This window comes from Trachurus trachurus, assembly GCF_905171665.1.
Source record: "Trachurus trachurus genome assembly, chromosome: 14".
In the NCBI taxonomy this organism is placed as follows: Eukaryota; Metazoa; Chordata; class Actinopteri; order Carangiformes; family Carangidae; genus Trachurus; species Trachurus trachurus.
In genome coordinates this window covers 6,219,472-6,244,522 of record NC_139903.1, presented here as the reverse complement: position 1 = coordinate 6,244,522, position 25,051 = coordinate 6,219,472, and the positions used below count along the sequence as shown (strand labels likewise).

The 25,051-nt window shown below is 39.2% G+C and overlaps 1 protein-coding gene and 1 long non-coding RNA gene across 2 annotated transcripts in view; one reads left to right on the top strand and one right to left on the bottom strand.

Annotated features, from left to right (window-relative positions):
- LOC310997539 (uncharacterized protein) overlaps positions 1-24,348 on the bottom strand; it is a 71,599-nt gene extending 47,251 nt beyond the window's left edge. Inside the window, exon 1 of the mRNA XM_083987277.1 lies at positions 24,261-24,348. Within this exon, the coding sequence (XP_083843403.1) occupies positions 24,261-24,299 (39 nt within the window). The 5' untranslated portion in view covers positions 24,300-24,348. The remainder of the gene's footprint in view (positions 1-24,260) is intronic.
- Positions 13,241-15,155, top strand: LOC310997560. The gene is made up of 4 exons (XR_014595943.1): positions 13,241-13,346; positions 13,457-13,479; positions 13,799-13,913; positions 14,255-15,155. It is a non-coding gene; the product is annotated as an uncharacterized lncRNA (long non-coding RNA).
- Positions 24,349-25,051: the final 703 nt, after the last annotated feature.

Below are 25,051 nucleotides of genomic sequence, written 5' to 3'. Positions count from 1 at the left end.
GGAGAGAGAAAGGCTTTTCCTTTCGAGTCTGCACAATATGCCACATAACAGATAAACATCATCTGCTGCCATGAGTATTTACCGATGGCCGATCAGTCAATGAGACGAATATCAGTTGATACCGAATGTTGAGCCGATGCATCGGTGCATCCCTAGTTCAGACGTTTCAACACAAATCCCACTACAGCTAAAATCACATCAGACTTTCTCACCCTAACCTTACCATTAGGTACAATTGTGATTCAAACATGACAATCTTTCCCGGTCTTTAACGCTGGTTACATTAAGCAAAAACCACATTTCTCCTGGAGGCCAAGCCCAGGAACTTCAATCTTCCTCGACAATGCATTATTACTTTACTGTGCTTTTAACTGGCAGCTATATTTTGATTTTATTTGCTCACCTAATGACCAATGACCAATTAAACGGCAACAGATTGCATTAAACACAATTTGATGATAGCCAAAAAGTAGTGACATCATTTAGCTATTTTTTATCATTTGAAGTGTAGTATCATTAAGTCCATTGTTGTTTACCTTTTGCCAGAGCTGCTGTTGTCAGAGTTGTGATGATTAAATAGATGAAATTCATTTTCTGTTGTAAGAAAATCAAATTAAGTTTAAAACACTGTATCAACAACAAACAAGTCTTTTTTTTTTCTTACTTTCTAGTGGACTATGAATTGTTTCCTAGTAGTTCAAATACTGTAGGTCAAATTGAAAAGATGCTTAAAGAAACATTTGTCAGGATTATCTAATCGCTACATGATTCAAGGATTAAAATGATCAAAATATATTTTTACTAATTTCTTTAATGTAACTACAAACCATCACTCACCTCTTGAAGAGCAGAATGTCTTTGGTCTTTGTGGCTCATTGACTAACTTGTGAATTTTCCACTGACAGAAGGGCAGGTTATTTCTGATCTGGTGATCTCATTATGTGGGGAGAATGCGGAAGCTGTTGTCTGCACTCAACCACGTACTACTGAGGTGCTAAACTGATTGTCATTAAACTAAGTACAATACAAGACGGTAAAAAAATAGAATAAATAAGTACAAACTTTCAGGTTAAAACTGCCCTTAACCAGAATATGGCTTATCAATCTCAAACACTTGAACTTTGACAGTGTTTGGTGTAGAAGTTAGGTACCGTATTCTCTGCTGTGTTTTCATATTTCTGAATTCTGCATTGTGTTTAATAACTTGTAATATTTGCCTGTCTGACTTTTTGAATGCAGTTAAAACAGAACAGGTCATCGTTGTTTTTTTTGAAAATGGAAAAAAAAAGTTTATTTTTGTACTTTATATGCATGGATTCATGGTGGACACAAGCTTTATTTTGTATTTTGCAAAATAAAATATCCAAAGACACGTCTACAAAATATTTACTAAAGAAAGTCAGTTCATGCAGAAACAACACACAGACAAAAGACACCACGTGGTGGAGTTGAGACACAGAGTGAAAGACAAAGAAATGTGCTGACTTGTCCTAGTCACTTGTCTTAGGTTTGAAAAACAAGGGAATAACATGAAATTGAACACAAGTCTGTAATTGTGAAACGTGAATAGGTGATATCAGTCACATTCTACAAGCTGTCAGTCTCTGCATACAAGGAAAATGTACCTGAAATTTCACCCAATTTTCTTTTACTGTCACAGAAGTCAGTTTAACAGAACAGTGACATTGGGTCACAGTTTAGCTATTTCCATTACGGTTTCATTTTCAAAACCTTTATACCTGTATTGTCTCTTTATGGACCTGACACTGACATGATAACTTCTAGTGCTAGTTTACTGTCATAACCATAGGATTTACGATTAAAGTTCTCTTCCCCTTTCAAAAATATCTGACTGAACTATCAAATGAGATATACTGTATCATCATCCTACATGTACCATCATGGTGGCTATTTTTCAAACAGTGTGCTGTACATAGTTCACAATAGTGTGCATTAGCTTGTCAGAAGAAACTTAAAGGAAGTGACACCTTGAACTTGGTATCATGTTCTGTTTAAAACCACTGTTGTTTTTCTGTACTCTGACAGACGAGTAGAGAGGAGGAGTGAGAGATGTGGTTATGCTGTGGTCGATTCATGTGTCTGGTAGGAGAGTCAACACAGTGGACATGAAAAAAGTTTTTTTTTGTTCCAGCCATGACTTGATGCTCAATAACCACTGGCCATATGTCAGTATATCTGAAAACTCTCACAGACAAAACTCACTTTACAGGTGATTTAATGAGTCAAAAACAACATTCATCATACTGTAACTGTTAAAATCTTTGAGATTGCCTTTAGAAACTCACAGAGAATCTGTTGACTCAGGAAATAGGAAAAAGGAAAATAGGAAAAATATGAGTTTGGTAATCAATTATTTTTTTTATGATTAACATTTTTATTTTCATTATTTCAATAATACAACAGTAACAGTAACCCCCCCCACCCTCCAACAAACAAACCCTTCCCAGGCCACCACCATCCATGCTGATCCCTTTCTGGTTACCAACATCAACCCCTGTGCTCCTTCATGTACAGCTATTACAGCTACATAGCCTGCATCAATGCAGACAAAACACAAAATAACTATAACAAAATTAGGCACAAAAAATGATTCCAGACAAGGTCAAAACAACACAAAATAGTCACTACATTGAAGAGATAATTGGTTAACAAATGAAGAAATAAAAACAATAATAGCTGAATAAAATGCAAACAAATAAGAAGCACTGTTCTGTATTTACCCACAATAATGACAGCTTGCTTCTCTCCACCATGTAACCCATATCAGGAACCCTTTATGAATTTTACGTATTTGCCCCATTTTGCTTCATATAGACCCAGTCTACCCAGTTGTTTAAATGACATCTTTTCAAAAGCTGCAACTCGTGCCACCTCCACAGCCCACTCTTGAAGAGAGGGCACCCCTTCCGTCTTCCATCCTCTGACAAGTATTTGTCTGCCAATCATAATGCTGGTTTGGACATAACTTTTGATATGTTTATCCTCTCCTACCAGAACTGAATCATCAGCCAGAATAAATAATCTAGGGCTAAATGGCATTTGTATCTCTGTGATCTCACACAAGTTATCATAAATATTGGTCCAGTATTGCTGGACTTTATCACATGACCATAAAACATGAACTAGATTACCTTCCTCAGATTTGCATCGCCAACAATCTGATGTGGGTAATAGCCCTAATCTAAATAATCTGGAAGGAGTCCAATAAAAACGATGTATAATTTTGAATTGAATAAGACGAATTCTTGCATCCCTTGAAACATTTTTAACACTTTTACAAATTCTGTTCCAATCTTCATCACTGAATGTCAGGTTCAGATCCTTTTCCCATGTCTTCTGCAAAGCTGAAATGGGCCCGTTGCCAAGAGTCTGAATCATCATAGAATAATAAGCAGCCGCCTCGTGCCCCTTTCCATAACTCTTTATAATTTTATCTAGGAATTCTGCATTTTGGGGAACCGCCACCGCAGACCCAAAAATCCCCACCAGCATATGTCGAAGTTGCAGGTACCTAAAGAAGTGAGACGTGGGGATATTGAACTGCCGCACCAGATCCCCAAAAGATTTCAAGGAACCATCACAATACAAATCCCCCAATGTCACCACACCATTCTCCTGCCATATTTTCCAATAAACGGGGAATTTGCCAATTCGTAATTTAGGATTTAACCAAATACTTGAAGAGAGATTTAGAAAGGGATCAAATTTAAATATTCGAGCAACCTTAGTCCAAATCAATTTAAGATGAGAAATTATTGGATGTGTTTTTGCTTTTTTACTTAATTTAGTAGACAAGACTTGTATGGGTGACAGAGGGGCCATTACAGCTTGTTCCATACAGTACCATGGGGGGGCCCTTTCGGGAGGGAGAGACCAATGGGCCAGGTGCCTTAGACTAAAAGCATAATAGTAAAACAACATCTTTGGCAGTCCTAAGCCTCCTGTATCTACTGGTCTTTGTAACTTGCTATGGTTCAAACGGGGGCGTTTACCATTCCAAATAAATATCTTGGATATCCTGTCAAATCTTTTAAAATAATAATGGGGAATTTCTAAGGGGAGGGACTGTATAAGATAATTAAGTTTGGGAACACAGTTCATTTTCAAAACGTTAACTTTGCCTGCCATAGATAAATTAAGAGTTGCCCATCTCTCAACATCACAAGAAATTTTCTCTAATAATGGATCAAAATTGACTTTGACCACATCTTTCAACTGTCTTGGAAATCGGATACCCAAATACATGATACCTTGTTGAGGCCACTGAAACGCCCCTGGATGGAAGGCAGTGGAGGGGCAATAAGCTGTTAGGGGGAGTGCCTCGGACTTGGACCAGTTGACCCTGTACCCAGAGAATTTCGAAAATGAGTTTATAATTCTAAGAAGACATGGTACAGATCTGCTGGGGTCGGATACCAGTAATAAAATATCATCGGCATAAAGCATCAATTTATGTACCATCCCACCTACAGTAACTCCGGGGAAATCTGTTGCCCCACGTACAGCTGCTGCAAGGGGCTCAATAGCTAAACAAAAAAGCAAAGGAGAAAGGGGCGAACCCTGCCTGGTTCCCCTACCCAACATAAAGTAATCAGAAATAAGCCCGTTAGTCTGCACTGCCGCATCTGGGTGCTTATATAATGCATGAATCCATTTTCTAAAGGTAATACCAAATCCAAACTCTTCTAAAATTTTGAATAGATAGCCCCATTCCACCATGTCAAACGCCTTTTCGGCGTCCAAAGAGATTGCTGCAACTGGGGACTGGGCGTCAGCCACTGACCACATCACATCAACAAGGCGTCTAATATTATCTGAGGAACTACGACCACGAATAAATCCCACTTGGTCAGTATGGATCAATGATGTAATTACACTGTCTAATCGGTTTGCTAAAATTTTTGAGATTATTTTAACATCTATTTGCATTAAAGAAATAGGACGGTAATTCTTGCATTCATTCAAATCTTTACCTTTCTTGGGAACGAGACTTATAAGGGCCTGTCTCAAAGTTGGTGGTAGTATACCCTTCTCCAGCGCCTCCTTATACACCTCTAGTAAAGGTGGCGCTAGTTCAGTCGCAAAGCTCTTAAAAAATTCCCCAGTAAATCCGTCGGGCCCAGGTGCTTTACTTGAAGGTAAAGCCTTGATTACCCCTTTAATCTCCTCAATAGTTATATCTAAATCTAGAAAATCCCTCTGTTCATCTGTCAGTTTTGGAAGTCCAAGTGGTTCTATAAACTTATGAATTTCTTCTTCACTAGAGCTAGCTGTTGAACTATATAGATTACTATAAAATTCTTTAAAGGCCTGATTAATATCTACAGTTGCGGTAAGCAGGTCCCCAGCTGGCGACCTAACAGCAGGAATAGTGGAGGCCGATTCCCTCTGTTTTATATAACTGGCAAGCAACTTTCCTGCTTTATCTCCTGACTCAAAATATGTTTGTCTAGCCCGAAATAAATTAAATTCAACCTTTTGGGTTATTATGTTATTATACTGATATTTTAACTTTGTCAGTTTTCTCATGCCATCTTGTGTCATTTGTTGCTTCAACTCTATTTCAGCCTGTTTAATTATATTTTCCAATTCTAGCAACTCCTGTGTTTTAGTTTTTTTATGGTATGACGTGTGTTGGATGATACGTCCCCTAATCACAGCCTTTAAGGCCTCCCAAGCGACACCTGCAGACGATACAGATTGCCAATTTATCTCCAAATAATTATTAATTTCTGTTCTTAGCCATTCTACATTTACTGGGTCCTGTAAAAGTGACGAATTCAGACGCCATCTATAAGACTTTCTTCTCTCGCTCTGAGGTAATAGGTCCAGGCCAACCCAAGCATGGTCAGAAATAAGAATATTCCCTATTTCACAACCCATAGCAGAGGAGGTGAGTGTTTTAGATATTAGAAAAAAATCTATTCGGCTATAGGTCTTGTGTACTGGTGAAAAAAATGTGTAGTCCCTACCAGAGGGATTCATGATCCTCCAGATATCTATTAATCCCAAAGATTTACAAATTCTCTGTAATGTCACCGCAGCCTTAGGTACTTTACGCAACACTGCCCCACTGTGGTCAAGAGCTGGATCCATTAAAAGATTAAAATCTCCTCCCAGAACAACTGCGTGATTCCCAGCAGTTTGTAACTTTCTTTCAAGATCAACAAAAAAATGTTGATCATCCAAATTAGGTGCGTATATATTGGCCAAGATTAACTTCTGCGACTGTATTTCAGCCAGTACAATAATCATCCTTCCTGAATTATCCTTAATTTGCTTGATACATTTAAACTGTAAGTGTTTACTAACTAAGATTATAACACCTTTACTTTTACTAGAGCCTATGCTGTAAAAAACATGTCCAACCCATCCTACACAGAGCTTCTCAGACTCTTCTTTTGACATGTGTGGTTCTTGGAGAAATACCACGTCATAGTTTTTGTTCTTAAGCATGGTCATGACCTTTTTTTTCTTAATGGGATTCCCCAGCCCGTTTACATTCCAAGTGGAGAGACGTATTAAACCTATTTGTGTGGACATGCCTGCCAACACATTAATAGCACACAACCATTTATCAAAATTAGTACCATTACACAGTGGTGGTGACTGGACACAAACATCCCCATAAAACTAACAAAACAAAGAATGTGCAGCTGAACCTGAACTTTGCACATTTGAACCCCTACACAAGTCCCTCCAACAGAGGTCCGACGGTCCGTGTCAGGTCCGCGAGGCTCCACGCGTTGTGCTTCGTTGGCACCGCTACCATAAAAAAAAAGAGTCTACACCAGTGTAGCGTTTAGGTGCGTAAGGATGAGAATGACGACAAATCAGTCCATCAATACTCACTGCATAGCGTCTATGAAAGCCATGGCTCTCCGGGGGCAATCAAAAGCCCTCTCACCCTCGCCGGTCTCGATTCTCAGCTTAGCCGGGAACAGCATCCTGAAACTCACTCCTCGTTCATGCAGTTTTTTCTTGCACTCCTTGAATTTGTCGCGCTTCATCTGGGTGGCTCTGGCGTAATCGGGGAAAAGCATAACAGTAGTGTTTCCCCAGGTCAGCTTGCCTTTGTTTCTCGCTGCTCGCAGCACCGCATCCCGGTCTGACGATCTCAAAAACCTGGCCAGTATTGGTCTGGGTCTGTCTCCTGGCGTGGGTCGCTGGCCAGCGATCCGGTGTGCCCGTTCAATCTCTCGTTTCCCCTCTATGTTCAGCAGATTTGGCAACAGTTCCTCCAGAAATCTCACCACGTTTCCTCCTTCTTTGCCCTCCGGAAAGCCGACGAAGCGAACATTGTTGCGTCTTGAACGGTTCTCCATGTCTTCTAATTTGTCCCATATTTGTCCGACGTCTGTCTTGCTAGCTGGCGGGTTAGCTTGCCACTCCTGCTCAGTCGTTTCCAAGTATTCCACTCGCTTCTCCACGTCGTCCATTCTTGTAATTAAGGATGAGAGTTTGGTTTCTACCGACGCAGTAGTGCGACGTATTTCTGCCAGCTCACCTAGGTCGCCAGAGATCTTTGTTAGTGTTGTATAGATGTTGCTGAGCTCTTGAGCTATGTCGTTAGCTTGTAGCTGCTCGGGCTCGTTAGCTCCGTCTTCATCTTGCATCATGGCGTCGGCCGCATATGACCGTAGATGCTTTTTGATATCTCCACAGGCCGACGACTTTGAAAGTTTCGACATTTTTGCACCTCTTTTAACTAAGAACAAGTATATTGAGTGTGAATATCTCTGGTGAAAATGTTTAAAAGGATAAAGGTAGCGATGCGGTGCGGAGCTCCCTACTCCGTGGCTTCTTCTCGCATCGCGTCACGTGACTCCTGGTAATCAATTATTAATTAATTTGATAGCTAAGAAAATAAACTTTTACACATTGAAATGAAAATAAACTTTTGCACATTGAGATCCTGCACAGTGTCCATGTCTGAGGCAGCTGATGTGAACTGTTAATGTTAAACTCTTCCATGAGTGGGCTTGGCACAATGTGACATTTGTTATTATGCACTTGTCAAGTATTTTAACTGACACTAAAATGAAGAAAGTTACCCCTGCAGTGGTGCGCTCTTCCGCCAAGGAACAATGGAGCAGGACGGGGAAAGCAGGAAGTGTGGGTGAAGCACAAAGTTGAAGTGCAAAATTCCCTTAGATTAATCTCACTTTACCTGTTGAGTAAAGTGTAAAGAACCAAACTGATCATAGTATTATAGGGATAAGCCGGTGCATATTCTCATTTGTCCAGGTCATAGTATTTCAAAGGAGGTTAAATCGAAAGCAACTGGACTTAGTTATTTGTCTAGGAAGACGTTTCACCTCTCATCCAAGATGAGAGGAGCACTTGTGCTCCAAATGCCAACGGCAGTCGTTTAAATCGTTGGCACTTGAGCACAAAAGGGAACCAGTGACATCATCACCCTTGTGAACTCCCACACAAGAGGTTAAATAGTGAGTCTCCACATCAGATAGTTGGACCAGTCCCAGCCTGGTCAATTGCGTACATGAACTGATGAAGCCTCTTGGATGAGAGGTGAAACGTCTTCCTAGACAAATAACTAAGTCCAGTTGCTTTCGATTTAACCTCCTTTGAAATATTATAGGGATAGTTCACCCAAAATTCAAATTACACTCATGTGTTACACACTGTGCAAATCTCGCGGGATTTGCACTGACACCCAGTTCACGGCTCCGCCGGTGTCAGGCAGAGCAGTGAACTGAGACACTGATAGCTTCCGCTAGGATTTTATTTTGTGAAGCCGGCACCAGAAGCCCCCTGGTTAAATACTGCTGCAATTTAAATTCTGAGAGCATTCTGTATGAAAATAAAATAAATTATCTGCTCCATCACATAAACTGTTTCCTCGCCTGTTTCAACAATTGAACCTAGTAAATCTGCAATGTGTGCTTATTCTGGAAAAAGTGTGCAAATGTATGTGTAAATTGGAAGTAAAGTGTGAGGGTATGAAAGAAGTGTTGTGTGTTTGAGGAGAGACTGATCGAAGTTAACAAATAGGGTGTGGCAGATAGACTAGGTTGTGGCGTAGATAGGAAAAATTGGTGTTGTGCAGCTGGAAAATATAAAGTCAGAATTGAAGGAGTTCAAGTAAAATAAAAAAGTTAAAGAAAAGGCGTGAGTGAACAAGGGGGAACACCTAAAGGCTCCTCAGAGTCGAGTGTGATGGTGAACAATGAGTGAGGAGTGTTGGAGATTGTAGTACTACTGGTGACTCAGGTTGGCAAACCACCCAGAAAAGTACACGGAGAGAAATAAACCGCACAGTCATTCAGGAACTAGAGGAATAAATAGAAAGCCTGCAAAATAAGAAAAGAAGTTTAGAGGAGGCGCAGATCATCAGAGGGACGACATGGGAGTCAGATGTACTGTACCTGTATACTGGTGCCAAACAAGTAGAGAACAACAACAGGAAGGCCAAAGAGATATGGGAATAGGAAGTTGCACCACACACACCCATAGTGGTAACAGCCAAATGCGTGGCCATGGATAGGTTAGGGTTCAGAAGAAATGTCTTCTTAATTATCTCCTGTGTGATTCATCATTATTGATTACTTTTAGTACATTATTACATTACTGCAGGCAATGGTGAAGTCACAGGTGCAATATTTATTGACCTAACCAAAGCGTTTGATTTTGTTGACCGGTATTTGTTATTAGATAAACTGTACAATATAGGTCTATCTAAGAATGCAATTTTGTGGTTTAGTGCGTTTCTCCACAATAGAAAACAATGTGTTGTTTTAGATGGCAAATTTTCTGATTGTCTGATCCAGGAAAGAGGAGTGCCACAAGGTTCTACCTTGGGACCCCTTCTTTTTTCTATATATGTAAATGATTTACCATCCATCTTCAATAATTCTTCTGTACAACTGTATGCTGATGACACGGTCATCTACACATCAAAATCTGACCCGCTGGAAGTACAGGCCATTCTTCAATCTGACTTTAATAGACTTGAAGACTGGCTCTCGTGCAACAAATTACTTCTTAACAAAAATAAATCTGTCACTATGATCTTTGGTTCTAATTTGAAATTGAAATCTATTTCAAGTTCACTGTCTATATCCTGTAAAGATGGCACACTTCTGCAGAAGGTCGACAAATTTAAATATCTTGGTGTATGGATGGATCCCACCTTGTCATTTAATAGACATATTGAAAGTATTGTACGTAAAGTGAATTGTCGGATGAACATGTTACATAGATCCAGAAAATGTTTTACAAATCGTGTTAGAAAGAGACTGGTTGTGCAACTGATCCTTCCGATATTAGATTATTGTGATGTTGTTTACTTTTCCTCTTCTAAATGTGTTTTAGCTCCTCTTAACAAAGTGTACAATAGAATCTGCAGATTTATACTGGACTGTCCTTATCATACTCACCATTGTTCAATGTACCAGTCTCTTCACTTCCCTTCTCTTCATACTCGACGGCAGACACACTGGTTTCAATTTATATTTAAATGTATTTATTATGATTACCCGCCTTATTTAAAACAGTATTTTGTACAACTTACATCTAATTATCAAACCAGGCAATCTACTTATCCTTACTTTGCAGTGCCTCACAATAGGAAATCAATAGGTACAAAAGCATTCATGTTCAAAGGTCCAAACGACTGGAACCATCTACCTGTAGTTATCAGATCATCGCAATCATTAACCTGTTTTAATCAAGTCCTATCCACCTACCTTGAAACACCCTGCTCCTGCTTTCATTAACTCTGTCACCATATTTTTATTTTTATTTTTGGCTATTATTTTCTCATCTAATATTTGTTCAAACTCTGGTTGCAATTTTGTCGAAGTGATTTTTTTATATGTCTGTTTTGTTTTTTTGGTTTGATTGTTTGTTTGTTTTTTGTTTTGTTTTAGTGTCTGTATTGTATTGTATTGTCTTGTTTCCTTTCATTGTATTGTGCTGAGTTGTGTTATGTCTTGATGTTTTTTGTGTAGGACCCCCTCGTAAACGAGTTGTTACAACTCAAGGGGCTTATCCTACTATAAATAAACAACTTCAACAACAACATTATTAATAAAGTGACCCCTCATGCATCTAAAACATCTGACACGGAGTGAGCAGCCCCTCCCACACCTGTTTCCCCTCAGCCTGTGGATTCTATAAGTCCCTCTCCCTCTCCTCTCACCCAGCCGCTATCGCTCCAGAAATCCGGGATGATTTTCCCCCTGCAAATCCAGATTCAACACACACACACACCGCTCAGACCTTCACTCTACATGGCCCAGATTCAACCAGCAGCAACGGTGGCAGAGCAGCAGCAGCAGCAGCAGCAGCAGCAGCAGCGCCCACGGTGGTGACTGAAATTACTACATCATTTCCGCATCAGTTCTGTCTGAGACGGGTCTTAAGGCTGTAGGTAAGCTGCAGAGAAGCTCCTTCTCTCATCCACCTGAAGACTGAACTCCAAACAGCTTATTTTCTAAACCTTTTCTTCTTACGGACTACTCAACCACACAAAAACCTGTAAGTGATCTAACAGAGGATTTTCTATCACTTAAACCTGCATGGGGGGGGGGGGTCAAATATTTTTAAATTTGTCGCGAGATGTAGCCTTTTTTTTAAATTATTTTTATATTTTTTATGCAAGTTAAAGTTGTCACTTAGCAAGGTTTTGGTAAAGTCTGTGTGATAAGTTGTAGCTGTGGTGTTAGGAGCTGATTGAGGTAGCGATACAAGAGGAGGAGGAGGAGGAGGCTGCACTCCTGGCCGAGCCTGGCCTCCTCCTCCTGCCTGGATGTCACGGAGCTGCTGCACGAAGATGAGAAACTTTTGGACAACACAACACTACAAACATTTTTTGGATTTATATACGATGTATATACTAGTGAATGCAATACGCTTCTGTAATACATATAATTATATATTTCGTGCCCGCGCCGTGAACTCCTCACGCTCCTGCACGCAGCAGTAAATCTAAGTGCGGAGGCGGATGTGGGAGTCCGCTATTCTCACTGACTGCTACATATCACACACACGCAGCCTCTTCCTCATTTGTCAAAAGTTTTTTTTTCTTTCTCTGTTGCTGTATACAGGCCCGGACTAGCGAGTGCCGAGCAGAGAGGGAGAGTCGAGGCTTCGACTATTAAACCATGGACCCCAACCCGGGTAAAAAGAAAAGAGAAGGCGGTGCCGAGAGGGAGAGAGAGAAAAAAAGTAAGGCGCTGGAGGAGGATGCGGCCAAATGCCTTAAGTTGACAAATTTATTCAGCCCCCACCCCAGCCAAGATACCTCTGCAAGTAAGTTATCTAAAAAACAACAACAACAAAAAAAACACTGGTTCTTGTCAGAAGGCTTTGAGGTCCAGGGACCTGGGTCCTTGAGGCTGTACACTTTTACACAGTAGGCTATAGGCCCTGGCCCTGGCCATGAAATTAAACAAGCCACTTTTTATTTACTGTTATCATTCCATTATGTATATGAATACAAGGGCAAATTAAGTGAGACATAGGCTACACTATCTTACTGTATGAACTATAGTGTATGGAAAAACACTGTAAGCATATGTTTGCTATTCAAAGGTGGTGATGGTGATGACATGAGTCCTGCTGGTACTTCAGGAGAAGCCAGTGCAGAGCAGTTGGCAGAAGGTACAGAATCATTTGCAACAACATGCAAGTTGCAGACATAACACCAACAGGCACTGCCATTTGACATAAATGGCTCTCATTTGTAATACGGTAATAGTCGTCATTCTATTAAGCACTAGTGGTGTTAAATTTTGCTGTCTGTTGCTGACTTGCTGTTATGTATCCCAGCCCTATATTAGAATATGAGGCCCCAAACACAAAAGTTACTGTAGTATTCCTAACTTAGTTTGTACATAGGTCCCATATTTGAACTTCTATTTTGTGTGTGTGTGTGTGTGTGTGTGTGTGTGTGTGTGTGTGTGTGTGTGTGTGTGTGTGTGTGTGTGTGTGTGTGTGTGTGTGTGTGTGTGTGTGTGTGTGTGTGTGTGTGTGTGTGTGTGTGTGTGTGTGTGTGTGTGTGTGTGTGTGTGTGTGTGTGTGTGTGTGTGTGTGTGTGTGTGTGTGTGTGTGTGTGTGTGTGTGTGTGTGTGTGTGTGTGAGTGAGAGAGAGAGAGAGTGTGTGAGAGAGAGTGTGTGAGAGAGAGTGTGTGTGTGAAGAGGGCTGGAACAAAGTGAACTCAAAGTTGTTGTTGTTTTTTTTACCGACCTTTCAGGTTACACAGTCGCATCTGAAGTCCCTGACTGGGCTAGCTCAGTGGAGATCGGAGGTGAAAACTCCTATTACCCACGATTTGAAGTCTCACCTGAACACAGCAACGGTAAGACAACTACAGATGCTCATATAGTAGATGTGTCAAAGTGAAATGACAGCGATAGACTAACGTCTCCTCCCTCCCTCCCTCCCTCCCTCTTCACTGTGACCTTACAGACGAGGAAAGCTACATCATGGAGGTAAGCATCGACTTCTTCTCTTCACAACATTCATTGTTCATAGTCATGTTTGTTTGTCTTTGTAGTAGTGATACAAAAGCTTGATTGTTTAAAGCTAGATTGTAGTAGTGATACAAAAGCTTGATTGTTTAAAAAAATATATATATACAGTATATATTTATTTTTTATTTTTCTTTTTATACAGTGCATATATATATATATATATATATATATATATATATATATATATATATATATATATATATATTATGGGTGTGGGGAAAAGTGAAGTTGCATAAAACCGTTAGTAGCTGTACTCAGTCCAGTCTTGCGCTTTCAGATCTGTGAGCAGCTGGAGAAAGAAGCAAACGCCACAATTAACATGTTAAACAGCGGATCATTCCTGAGCAATGGCCCGGGCACCAGTCCTAGTATGAGCTCGAGTGATTCCTCAGGTAAATGTTGCTAATTGGTGCAGCAGATGGACGACTTCCTCTAAATTAATCTGACTGATAATTATCCCTTAACACTGTGACATAAAGTAACTGTTTTTTTTTTTAATGATGTGCGTCCATCTGCTGTTTGAATGAGTGAGAAATAAGGAAAAGAAAACACTTGATTTCAGTTGATATTAAATGCTCCTATGCATGAAGGAAATTAAGTGACAGGTGATTAGAAAGATGCTAAACATGCTTTTTGATCATAGCTCAGTCCATCAGGTTGCACCACATGTTTTACACACTTGTTTTTCTCCTTTCAACATCCTGACCTCGAGTTTCCTCTGTTTGTTTTACAGTGAGCGACTTAGACGACTTGCCGAGCTACATCAATCTGGGCTCAGCTTCACCCGCCTACAAACCGTGGGACAGCTTCATGCATCCATTCGCCTCATAAGGTGTCGGGACGGGACAGGACATCGCTTTGTGACATTTTCGGATAGAATATTTAGTTATTTTGTAATGTGATCAAAGTACAGACACAAGAAAGAGGAGAGAGAGAAAAAAAGCTTTGCTCAGTGTGTAAGACATTACACAACAGGAATCCTAAATATCACCACATCAGGGTAAAGATCAGAGGTCAAAGGGATAAATAACAAGGATTAACTTTCTGCTGAGTGCTGACAGAGCCGTAATAAATTGAGGATTCCTCATGTTTTAAGGTTAAAATGTCATCGTGTTATGTAACACACGGCTCTTTGTCTGTTAAAAAAACAGGATAAAAAGTCTGAGACAAGACAAGATATAAGATAGAGAATGATATAATGATAATGATATATTGGATAATAGTGACAGGCTGTAAAACAAATGGCCATTTATTGAGAGTATATTTACAGTCTGCGGCCTCTTTATCTTTATCTTTCCATATGTCAGAGATATTTTCTTTCTTTCTTTACGACACTCTAGATAAGAAACACATTACAGTCTGACCCAGTGACCCCTCACAGGAAGGGTCACATCTTCACTGTCAGTCCTCTCTTATCTTCACCCACGTCTCCTCCTTAACAACTCAGATAACTCACTTTCTAATGAATCAATCACATGTTAGACGTTTAAGTAACTTTGCAGACAGAGAACAATCTGAAGAATCTTCTTTTGCCCCTATTTATTCATCATTTTACAACTGCTCTGATTATGATTTATCAGTGTTAATAATGTGATTTGTTAAAATTGATCAGTCACAGATGAAAACTTTGTAAAACATCACTTCTTTTGCTCATATAAGGGATTTTTAAAGCAGATATCAGCTTCACGGCCGTTTCGGCTAATGCTGCGTTCAAGGCAGGCTTTTGAAACCGTAAGTTACAGCTTCAAGTCACAACTACGACTTGGTAGCGTTCCAGGTAACCCGTAGCTCGTGTTTTTACCATCCTGTTGTCTGTGAAAGTTCCCTATAACGGCCACTCGTAACTTCCGACCCGTGAACTCGTACCAGATCGAACTGGTATGACTTCACAGGAAGGAAAAACACAAAGTACGAGTTTCTTTGAACGCACCATGAGTTAGCAGCCCCCGCCCTTGTCAGGCATCAATTGGTCCTCGTGCTACGTCACCACATTCACGCGCATCCCTTGGCTGCACACACAGCCCTTCATGCCGTTCTCTCTCCTCATTGGATAACACTTGTATCCCACAAGGAAAATTTTCTCCTCGGGTTACAGCAGAGCAGAGTGACGGAGAGACTCGTGTTTAGGCTGAAATACTTCATGTAAGTGATTGCTGACGGAAAATAGGACTATTTAGGACTTGTATTAACAAAAACATTCCACTGATATCTGCTTTAAGTAACCTGAGCCTCAATTTAGGTATATTTATCTCATTTTAGCACCATGTCATGTTGCTTTATCTTATACAGTGCCTTTATATATATATATATATATATATATATATATATATATATATATATATATATATATATATATATATATATATATATATATATTATTACATGATCATTGTCTGTGCACGTGCTATTAATACTGATGTGTGTGTCTTTTATGTTTTATTGCCCATGTGATTTTAAGAGACATCACTTCTTTTGCTCATACCTGGTAGGAGAGTCAACACAGTGGAGATGAAAGAGGCTTTTTTTGTTTCAGCCATGACTTGATGCTCAGTAACCACTGGCCATTTGTCACTATATCTGAAAAATATCTGAAAACTAATGGGAAAAATATGAGTTTGGAATTGTGTGCTTCAGCCGGTGAATCGGTGCTCTCAGACAGGACAGGTAATTGAAAGGTGCAATCACTTCACAAAGGGACTGAACCCAAATGAAACAACTGGAGCCCTCGATAAAATGCAGAAAATTGAATGCAGTCACCTAACGTTTCGACGAATTTATCGAGAGCTCCAGTTGTTTCATTTGGGTTCAGTCACTTTGTGAAGTGACCCACGTGATTGCACCTTTGGAATTTAATAATTTACTGATTTGATTGCTTTGACAATAAAAACAGGTAAATCTTGACTTTTAAGCATTGAAAATCCTGCACACTGTCCATTTCCACTTGGGCTGTTACTACTGTAGTCTGGACTCCTCCATGAGTGGAGTTGACATAATTGCATGATCACTGTTTAGTTACATGTGAGGACTTTTGGCTCCATCTTGTGTTCAGAAATATTCTCTGCACCGATCTTAAGTTAAGAACGGTGTACATGCTCCAGATCAGATTACAAACTAAATAAAAAATACAGAAGACCTTTTTTCCAGTACTGTATGTTAAAAACCTTAAACAATATTTTTACGTAGGCTACCATTGCTTTTCTCTATTTGATTTAAGTTCACTGGTTTGTGATATGTGATAAATAGACAGCAAGCAAAAAACATTGGGTAAAATGTGTAAAAATATCTAATCTGTCAGTTGTTCCCTATTTCATATAAAAGTTACTTCCTTATTTTACAAATAATTAAGCTCTAATGCTTAATTGGTAACACTAGTTGTGTTAAATAGAGTAGAATAGGCTTGTAACATGTAGAATTAAATTAAATTGCCAAACCAGTCAGTTATTACAGACAACATGCACATCTGCTGTTAAGGGGACCATGAGTTTGAAGTCAGGGAGGAAATGATTATCATCATCTGTTGGTGTTTAAAATTTACTATCTGTGATAATATTAAAGCAGAAGTAAGTGATATATTTGTGTTAATATAAGTCTTAAATAGTTATATCTTCCGACAGTAATCACTTCTATAGAGTGTTTGGTCTGAAACACGGGTCTCTCAGTCCCTCTGCTCTGCTCTGAGCCGAGGAGAAAACATTTCTCGTATCCTACAGTTTTTATCCAATGAGGAGAGAGAACAGCATGCAGGGCTGTGTGTGCAGCCAAGGGACGCCGTGAATGTGGTGACGTAGGGACGAGGACTGTTATGGTGCGTTCAAGGAAACTCGTAACTCGTGTTTTTCCGACCTGTGAAGTCGTACCAGTTCGATCTGGTACGAGTTCACGGGTCGGAAGTTATGAGTGGCCGTTATAGTGACTTTCACAGGTAAAACAGGTCGGGAAAACACGAGTGGGTTGCCTGGAACGCTACAAAATCGTAAGTTGTGACTTGAAGCTGTAATTTACGGTTTTAAAAGCCTGCCTGGAACGCAGCATTAGCCAAAACGACCGGATCGCTTACTTCTGCTTTAACAAGAAGTTAAAAAAAAACATTAAGTGACACAGTAGTGAAAAGAGAAAAGCATCTGTCAAATAAGTAAACGGAAGGGTAAATAGTATACAAAGGTTTTCTTATTATAGCAATGTTCTTGTCTGTTTATCTTTAGTAGTTGCCTGTGATGCTTGTGTCTCCATCATGTGGTCATTGATGGTCTCTACATCACTTCTATTGCACTTCAAGCGCTGGTTATTTTTGTATAAGTATCAGATGCTTAGACAATCCTATCTTCAGCCATGACTTTTGTCCCAAGTCACTGTCTTATTAAAGCAGAAGTAAGCAATATTTTTGTGTTAATATAAGTCTTAAATAGTTATATTCCGACAGCAATCACTTACATAAAGTGTTTGGACCGAAACACGGGTCTGTCAGTCACTCTGCTCTGCTCTGAGCCGAGGAGAAAACTTTTCTCGTATCCTATCCTTTTATACAAAGTGCAGCCAAAACAACAGGCTAAAGAATACAGTACAGACATACTGTATAATCATAATCTTCCCAGTGCTGCTCGTGGGAGAGAAACAGCAGCATGCTCTTCTGACAGCTCGTCTGTGTGAGCCGGCTGGAGAGCACAGTGCCGTTGCAGCTGTGGAGCGTTGTTTCATGTCTTTGTCAGACACAGTCTTAGTGGAAATTGCAGTTTGCACTTTCATCTTTGTGCTACTTGACCGTAGCAGCCAAGTGAAACTGTGATGTAGATTAAAAACAACAAAACAAAACAGACAGAACTGTGTTTCAGGTTACAAGTTTATAGATGACTCTGAGGGTTAGGGTCACTCAGGTCAGCCCTGCCAAAGACTACAAACTGTTTAATATTGCTCTTCTACAACACATAACAAGAGTTAAAGGGATATTCTGGTGTAAGTTTCACACATGATCTCTGGAGGAAGTGTTCTACTGGGTCTCACAATGCGTTAGACCAAGTTTGCCGACCGCAAACGTCTCGAGTTGTAGCAACTTCAGCAGAGACTGCACATAGCAGCACACTGCTGTCTTTGTAGCTGAGAGCCAACCGCAATCAGAAGCCACTCAGACACATATGATGCTCAGAACAGCACCAGACTGCACCAACAGTACAAACAAGGTCCCAGCACATGATATGAGGCATCAAACACCTGATAGCTTTTCCTGGTTTCTATTGAAAAGTTACGAAAACAGAACTCACCAACTCTACCATCTAGCTGTCTGTGTTGAAGTCGCTACATCTAGAAATGTCTGATCTCTGGAGGAGGGGGTTCTACTTGGTCTAACGCACTATGAGACCATGGGTTAAATTTATGCCGGAATATCCCTTCATGACCGGTGTGTGTGTGTGTTTTTTAAGTTTTTACATTTCTCAACAGCGCAAATGAGCACTACAGTATGACTTGGTGGAGTAGTTGGGAGGAAACAAAATTAAAATTGTGTTGGACACATGGATATTTATTTATTTGTAAATGTTTAAAATTATGTGAAACCTGACAATGGATCAATGAAAAATAAAGTCACAAAATGACACTGTAAAAACACTTGCACATGAGAAGCAAAATCCACCTGTACAGTGCAAGTAGACACATTAATGTTGTGTGTTAGCCTATATGTGAAAAATAAACAAGAACATTTTACAGGCTTGATGAAAAATGATGGATTTCTCCTTCAGTAATTCTGCACTTTATCTGGTTTAGATGAGTTTTTCAAAGAGATGCTGTCCGAGGAAGGTAGAAAGGAAGGCTAAAGTTAATTCAGCATCAGGTTTCTGCAGTTGCACTCCATTCATCAGAGTCACAAATGAATACTAATTTGGCATATAGTAGAGGTGCTAACAAACTGTCCCTAGATAAGATCAGGATTTAGGCTCAGGAAGAGTCTGTTTTTGGAGCGAATTAACTTGCATTTTGATCCCTGTTGGGTCTAGTTTCTCTTGTTTGCTTCATCACTCTAACGTCAGAGTAGACGATTTCATCCTCTGCGCGATCTGAAAGAAACAAAAATAAAAAACCTGGTGAAATCTTTGCATCTGTGTTCAACTGTCCAACCAGAAAACAGTGAAAATCATGTAAAAATAATCAAAAAAGACTCAACATTTAAGGTACACTATCTTTTTTATTTTTTTCTTGTGCTTTGTGTCGATCTGTTTTTTCTGTTTTACTTTGTACAAGCAAGCGATGGGTGGGACCCACTGAGCCCCAAGCCGACTAAGAAGAAATTACTCCTTTCAGCTACAATTTTGATGGCACTCTGAGCTTAAAGGGACAATGAGGAGTTTTGGAAAGCGAGGTGTTTTCATACTACAAACTGTATACCATGAGCCTCCGCGCTCACGGTGAAATTCTTGGACCGGCGCAGGACAGACGTCTTGCCAAGAATGTTTTCATTCATCAAGAATTAAAGTCGGAGGTTCGAAGACGATCAGATACCGTCGTAGTTCCGTCCATAAACAGCAATTCGGTGGCGTTATTCCCATGACCCACCGGGCAGCGTCCGCGAAACCGAAAGTAAAGAAACGCTGGTCGGCTCGCCCAGCATTTCCACCATTAATTAAAATAACAAAATAACGATAGAGACAAAACGATGGGTAGCGTAGATTCATCCACATTAATGTGAGACTTTATAACCAAATACAAACTCCTCGTTGTCTCTTTAATGGAAATAGACAAAACACAAGGAAATACACAAACTATAAATACTCACAACACAGCCAACAGACCTATTTGTTGCCAGATATATGAAGACGTTTATTGATTTTCCTTCTGTTTAAATTGCAGTGCATTGTGCTCTCAGGGCACTATACACTGACTAATACAGTACTCCTGCTGAAGCGGTGTGAAGACAGTCTAGTGAACATCTTTCACCAGCACAAGTGCAACCTTGTGAAATTTTAACTTCTCTTCAAAAATGGTTGAACTTCAAGTTCTGACCATTTAGTTCACAGCCAGAAACTCGGACATTGACCTGGTGAAAGTCTTTCTCTTACCTTCATCAACAGTCCTGGGTTCTGGGTCTGTTCTTTTCTTCTTTTTGAAGTGTTGGATGACAAGAAACAAAACCAAAAGGAGAAGCAGGCAGGCGACCGTTGCCGTCACACTGAGAGCCACGAGACCAAGTTGTGAAGTAGAACCTTGAACTGTAAATATTATAAAACATATATTAGATTGATACTTTTCTGAAGGGGAAAACATTGCTCCAAATCCCATGTGTTTAGACTCTATTTATGTATACAATGCTGTTTTTCAATTTTCCTTTATGAAAAGGAATACATCAATCAGTTGATGTAATAAGTACATGGATACAAATGTATTTAGTAATTGCATAAAATACATTACCATTACAGCTTTGGAGGTGGATGAATGTTTCCTCTCTGCTGACGTTGTTCTGCACATTACATATCAAGATTCCTGTCAGATGGCCGTATAAGCTGATGGTAACACTGGGTATGTGGTGTTCATCTGTGCTCCCAGCTCTGGTCTTTATCAAAAAGTTACCGTCCAAAGTCAAAGTGAACTCTACTTCATCTCCCTCAGAGGAGCAGGTGACTCTCATTTGTTCTGGTGACAAACACACCTGAGACACAACTGGCTGAAAAACTGGAGCTGCAGGCAAATGATATCACATGTCACAAACACCCAGTAACAACAGTGTCAACTCATCTATAGATATCTACATGTACTTGAATTTGAGTAATAAAACTTTTTAAGGTCCAGTCAACAAAAAACTTTTCATCAAATAGACATGAAAATCAAAGGTGTACAAAACAGGAATAAGTATGAGAGAATCAATGCTTAATTTTTTTTTAATAATCCAATATGTTATGCAAATATATAAAAATAATTGAGGAATTTGTTATAGAATTAATAATTGTGATGTGCTATATTTGTATAATAATGAGAGGTAGCTACAATATCTAAAAGGTAACATGTACATTTTATATTGATATTCAACCTGAACAAACAGGTTGCTTGGCACAGACACCTTTTTATATTTTTATGCATGGATGCATGCATACATTGCAGATGCAATGTAATTGGTACAGTGCATAAACTGTTGATTCAAAGAAAATAATTTTAGATATTACTTTTTCTTACCTTGTATTTCAAGATGGATATTGATCGTATGCAATATTTTTCCATCAGGAAGTCCATGTGTTTCCAAAATGTAAACTCCAGAGTCTGTGTTTGTCACTGTCTCAAACTTAAATGTTCCATTTCTGAAAATTGCTGAATGATTTCTGTAGTTACTGTGAATGACTGCTCCTGAAGTATTATCTCCGCTGATATCCACAATGACATCAGAATTCTTTCTCAGTCTTGTCTTTTTATTTTCACCAATGGGTAGGAGAAAAATCACTGGCTCCCCGACGGCTCCAAGACACTGCTGAGTTCCACTGGTTTCAGATATATTGCACTCCACAGCCCCTGAAACAAAAGCAAAAATACTTATCTAAACATTATTCTAGTAACTGGTTTATAACATTAATCTCAAACACAAATCTAAATCCCTGGATGTTGGTTAAATCTCTCTTAACCACAGTATACAGTGGGTACGGAAAGTATTCAGACCCCTTTAAATTTTTCACTCTTTGTTTCATTGCAGCCATTTGCTAAAATCAAAAAAGTTCATTTTATTTCTCACTAATGTAGGTACACTCAGCACCCCATCTTGACAGAAAAAAACAGAAATGTAGAATTTTTTGCAAATGTATTAAAAAAGAAAAACTGAAATATCACATGGTCATAAGTATTCAGACCCCTTAAAATTTTTCACTCTTTATTTCATTGCAGCCATTTGCTAAAATCAAAAAAGTTCATTTTATTTCTCACTAATGTACACTCAGCACCCCACCTTGACAGAAAAAAACAGAAATGTAGACATTTTTGCAAATTTATTAAAAAAGAAAAACTGAAATATCACATGGTCATAAGTAACCCTTTGCTGTGACACTCATATTTAACTTGCATGCTGTCCATTTCTTCTGATCCTCCTTGAGATGGTTCTACTTCTTCATTGGAGGTTACAAAAGAATTTCTGCAGCACTCAAGGTTCCTAAGAGCACAGTGGCTTCCATAATCCTTAAATGGAAGAAGTTTGGGACGACCAGAACTCTCTAGACCTGGCCGTCCAGCCAAACTGAGCAATCGTGGGAGAAGAGCCTTGGTGAGAGAGGTAAAGAAGAACCCCAAGATCACTGTGGCTGAGCTCCAGAGATGCAGTGGGGAGATGGGAGAAAGTTCCACAGAGTCAACTATCACTGCAGCCCTCCACCAGTCGGGGCTTTATGGCAGAGTGGCCTGACGGAAGCCTCTCCTCAGTGCAAGACATATGAAAGCCCGCATAGAGTTTGCCAAAAAACACATGAAGGACTCCCAGACTATGAGAAATCTGTTCTGGTCTGATGAGACGAAGATTGAACTTTTTGGCATTAATTCTAAGCGGTATGTGTGGAGAAAACCAGGCACTGCTCATCACCTGCCCAATACAAAGGGCTGCAGTGATAGTTGACTTTGTGGAACTTTCTCCCATCTCCCCACTGCATCTCTGGAGCTCAGCCACAGTGATCTTTGGGTTCTTCTTTACCTCTCTCACCAAGGCTCTTCTCCCACGATTGCTCAGTTTGGCTGGACGGCCAGGTCTAGGAAGAGTTCTGGTCGTCCCAAACTTCTTCCATTTAAGGATTATGGAGGCCACTGTGCTCTTAGGAACCTTGAGTGCTGCAGAAATTCTTTTGTAACCTCCAATGAAGGAGTAGAACCATCTCAAGGAGGATCAGAAGAAATGGACAGCATGTGAGTTAAATATGAGTGTCACAGCAAAGGGTTACTTATGACCATGTGATATTTCAGTTTTTCTTTTTTAATAAATTTGCAAAAATTTCTACATTTCTGTTTTTTTCTGTCAAGGTGGGGTGCTGAGTGTACATTAGTGAGAAATAAAATGAACTTTTTTGATTTTAGCAAATGGCTGCAATGAAATAAAGAGTGAAAAATTTTAAGGGGTCTGAATACTTATGACCATGTGATATTTCAGTTTTTCTTTTTTAATACATTTGCAAAAATTTCTAAATTTCTGTTTTTTTCTGTCAAGATGGGGTGCTGAGTGTACATTAATGAGAAATAAAATGAACTTTTTTGATTTTAGCAAATGGCTGCAATGAAATAAAGAGTGAAAAATTTAAAGGGGTCTGAATACTTTCCGTACCCACTGTAATATGCATGATTACTTTCCTGTGCTTTTGACTGACAACTATTTAATTTATTTGCTCACCTAATGACCAATGACCAATTAACCCACAACAGATTGCATTAAACACAATTTGATAATAGCCAAAAAAGTAGTGATGTCATTTAATAATAGCTATTTTTACCGTATTTTACCTTTTGCCAGAGCGGCTGTTGTCAGAGTTGTGATGATTAAGTAGATGAAATTCATTTTCTGTTGTAAGAAAATCAAATTAAGTTTAAAACATGGTAAATGTCTTCCACTGTATCAACAACAATAAACAAGTTATTACTTTCTCGTGGACTATGAATTATGCTTTAGTTAAAATAGGTCAAATTGAAAAGATGCTTAAAGAAAGATTTGTCTGGATTATCTAATCGCTGCATAATTCAAGGATTAAAATTATCGAAATATATTTTTACTAATTTCTTTAATGTAACTCCAAACTATCACTCACCTCTTGAAGAGCAGGATGTCTTTGGTCTTTGTGGCTCATTGACTATCTTGTGAATTTTCCACTGACAGAAGGGCAGGTTATTTCTGGTCTTTTGATCTCACTATGTGGAGAGAATGAGGAAGCTGTTGTATGTACTCAACCACGTACTACTGAGATGCTTAACTGATTTTAGTTAGTTCAGTTTGTACTTTTAATACCGTACTATTTTAATGACAAACTTTCAGATTAAAACTGCCATTAAACTGAATATGGCTTATCAATCTCAAACACCTGAGCTTTGGCAGTAATCGGTGCAGAGTTGGGTATTCTCTGCTGTGTTTTCATATTTCTGAGTTCTGCATTGTGTGAGCTGGTGGTACTTTAATAACTTGTACAATATTTACCTGTCTGACTGAATGCAGGTAAATTGGCTCATGATCTGTGTATAAGAAAAGGTCATCTCATTTGATTTGTTTTGTTGTAAATGAAAAAAAAAAAAGTTTATTTTTGTGATTTAATATGCATGGATTCATGGTGGACCCAAGCTTTATTTTTTATTTTGCAAAATTAAGACATGTATGTAAATATTTACTAAAGAAAGTCAGTTCATGCAGAAACAACACACAGACAAAATATGCCATGTGGTGGAGTTGAGACACAGAGTGAAAGACAAAGAAATGTGCTGACTTGTCCTAGTCACTTGTCTTAGGTTTGAAAAATAAGGGAAGAAAATGAAATTGAACACAAGTCTGTAATTGTCAAGAGAGTTTTACGTGAATAGGTGATATCAGAGTCACATTATACAAGCTGTC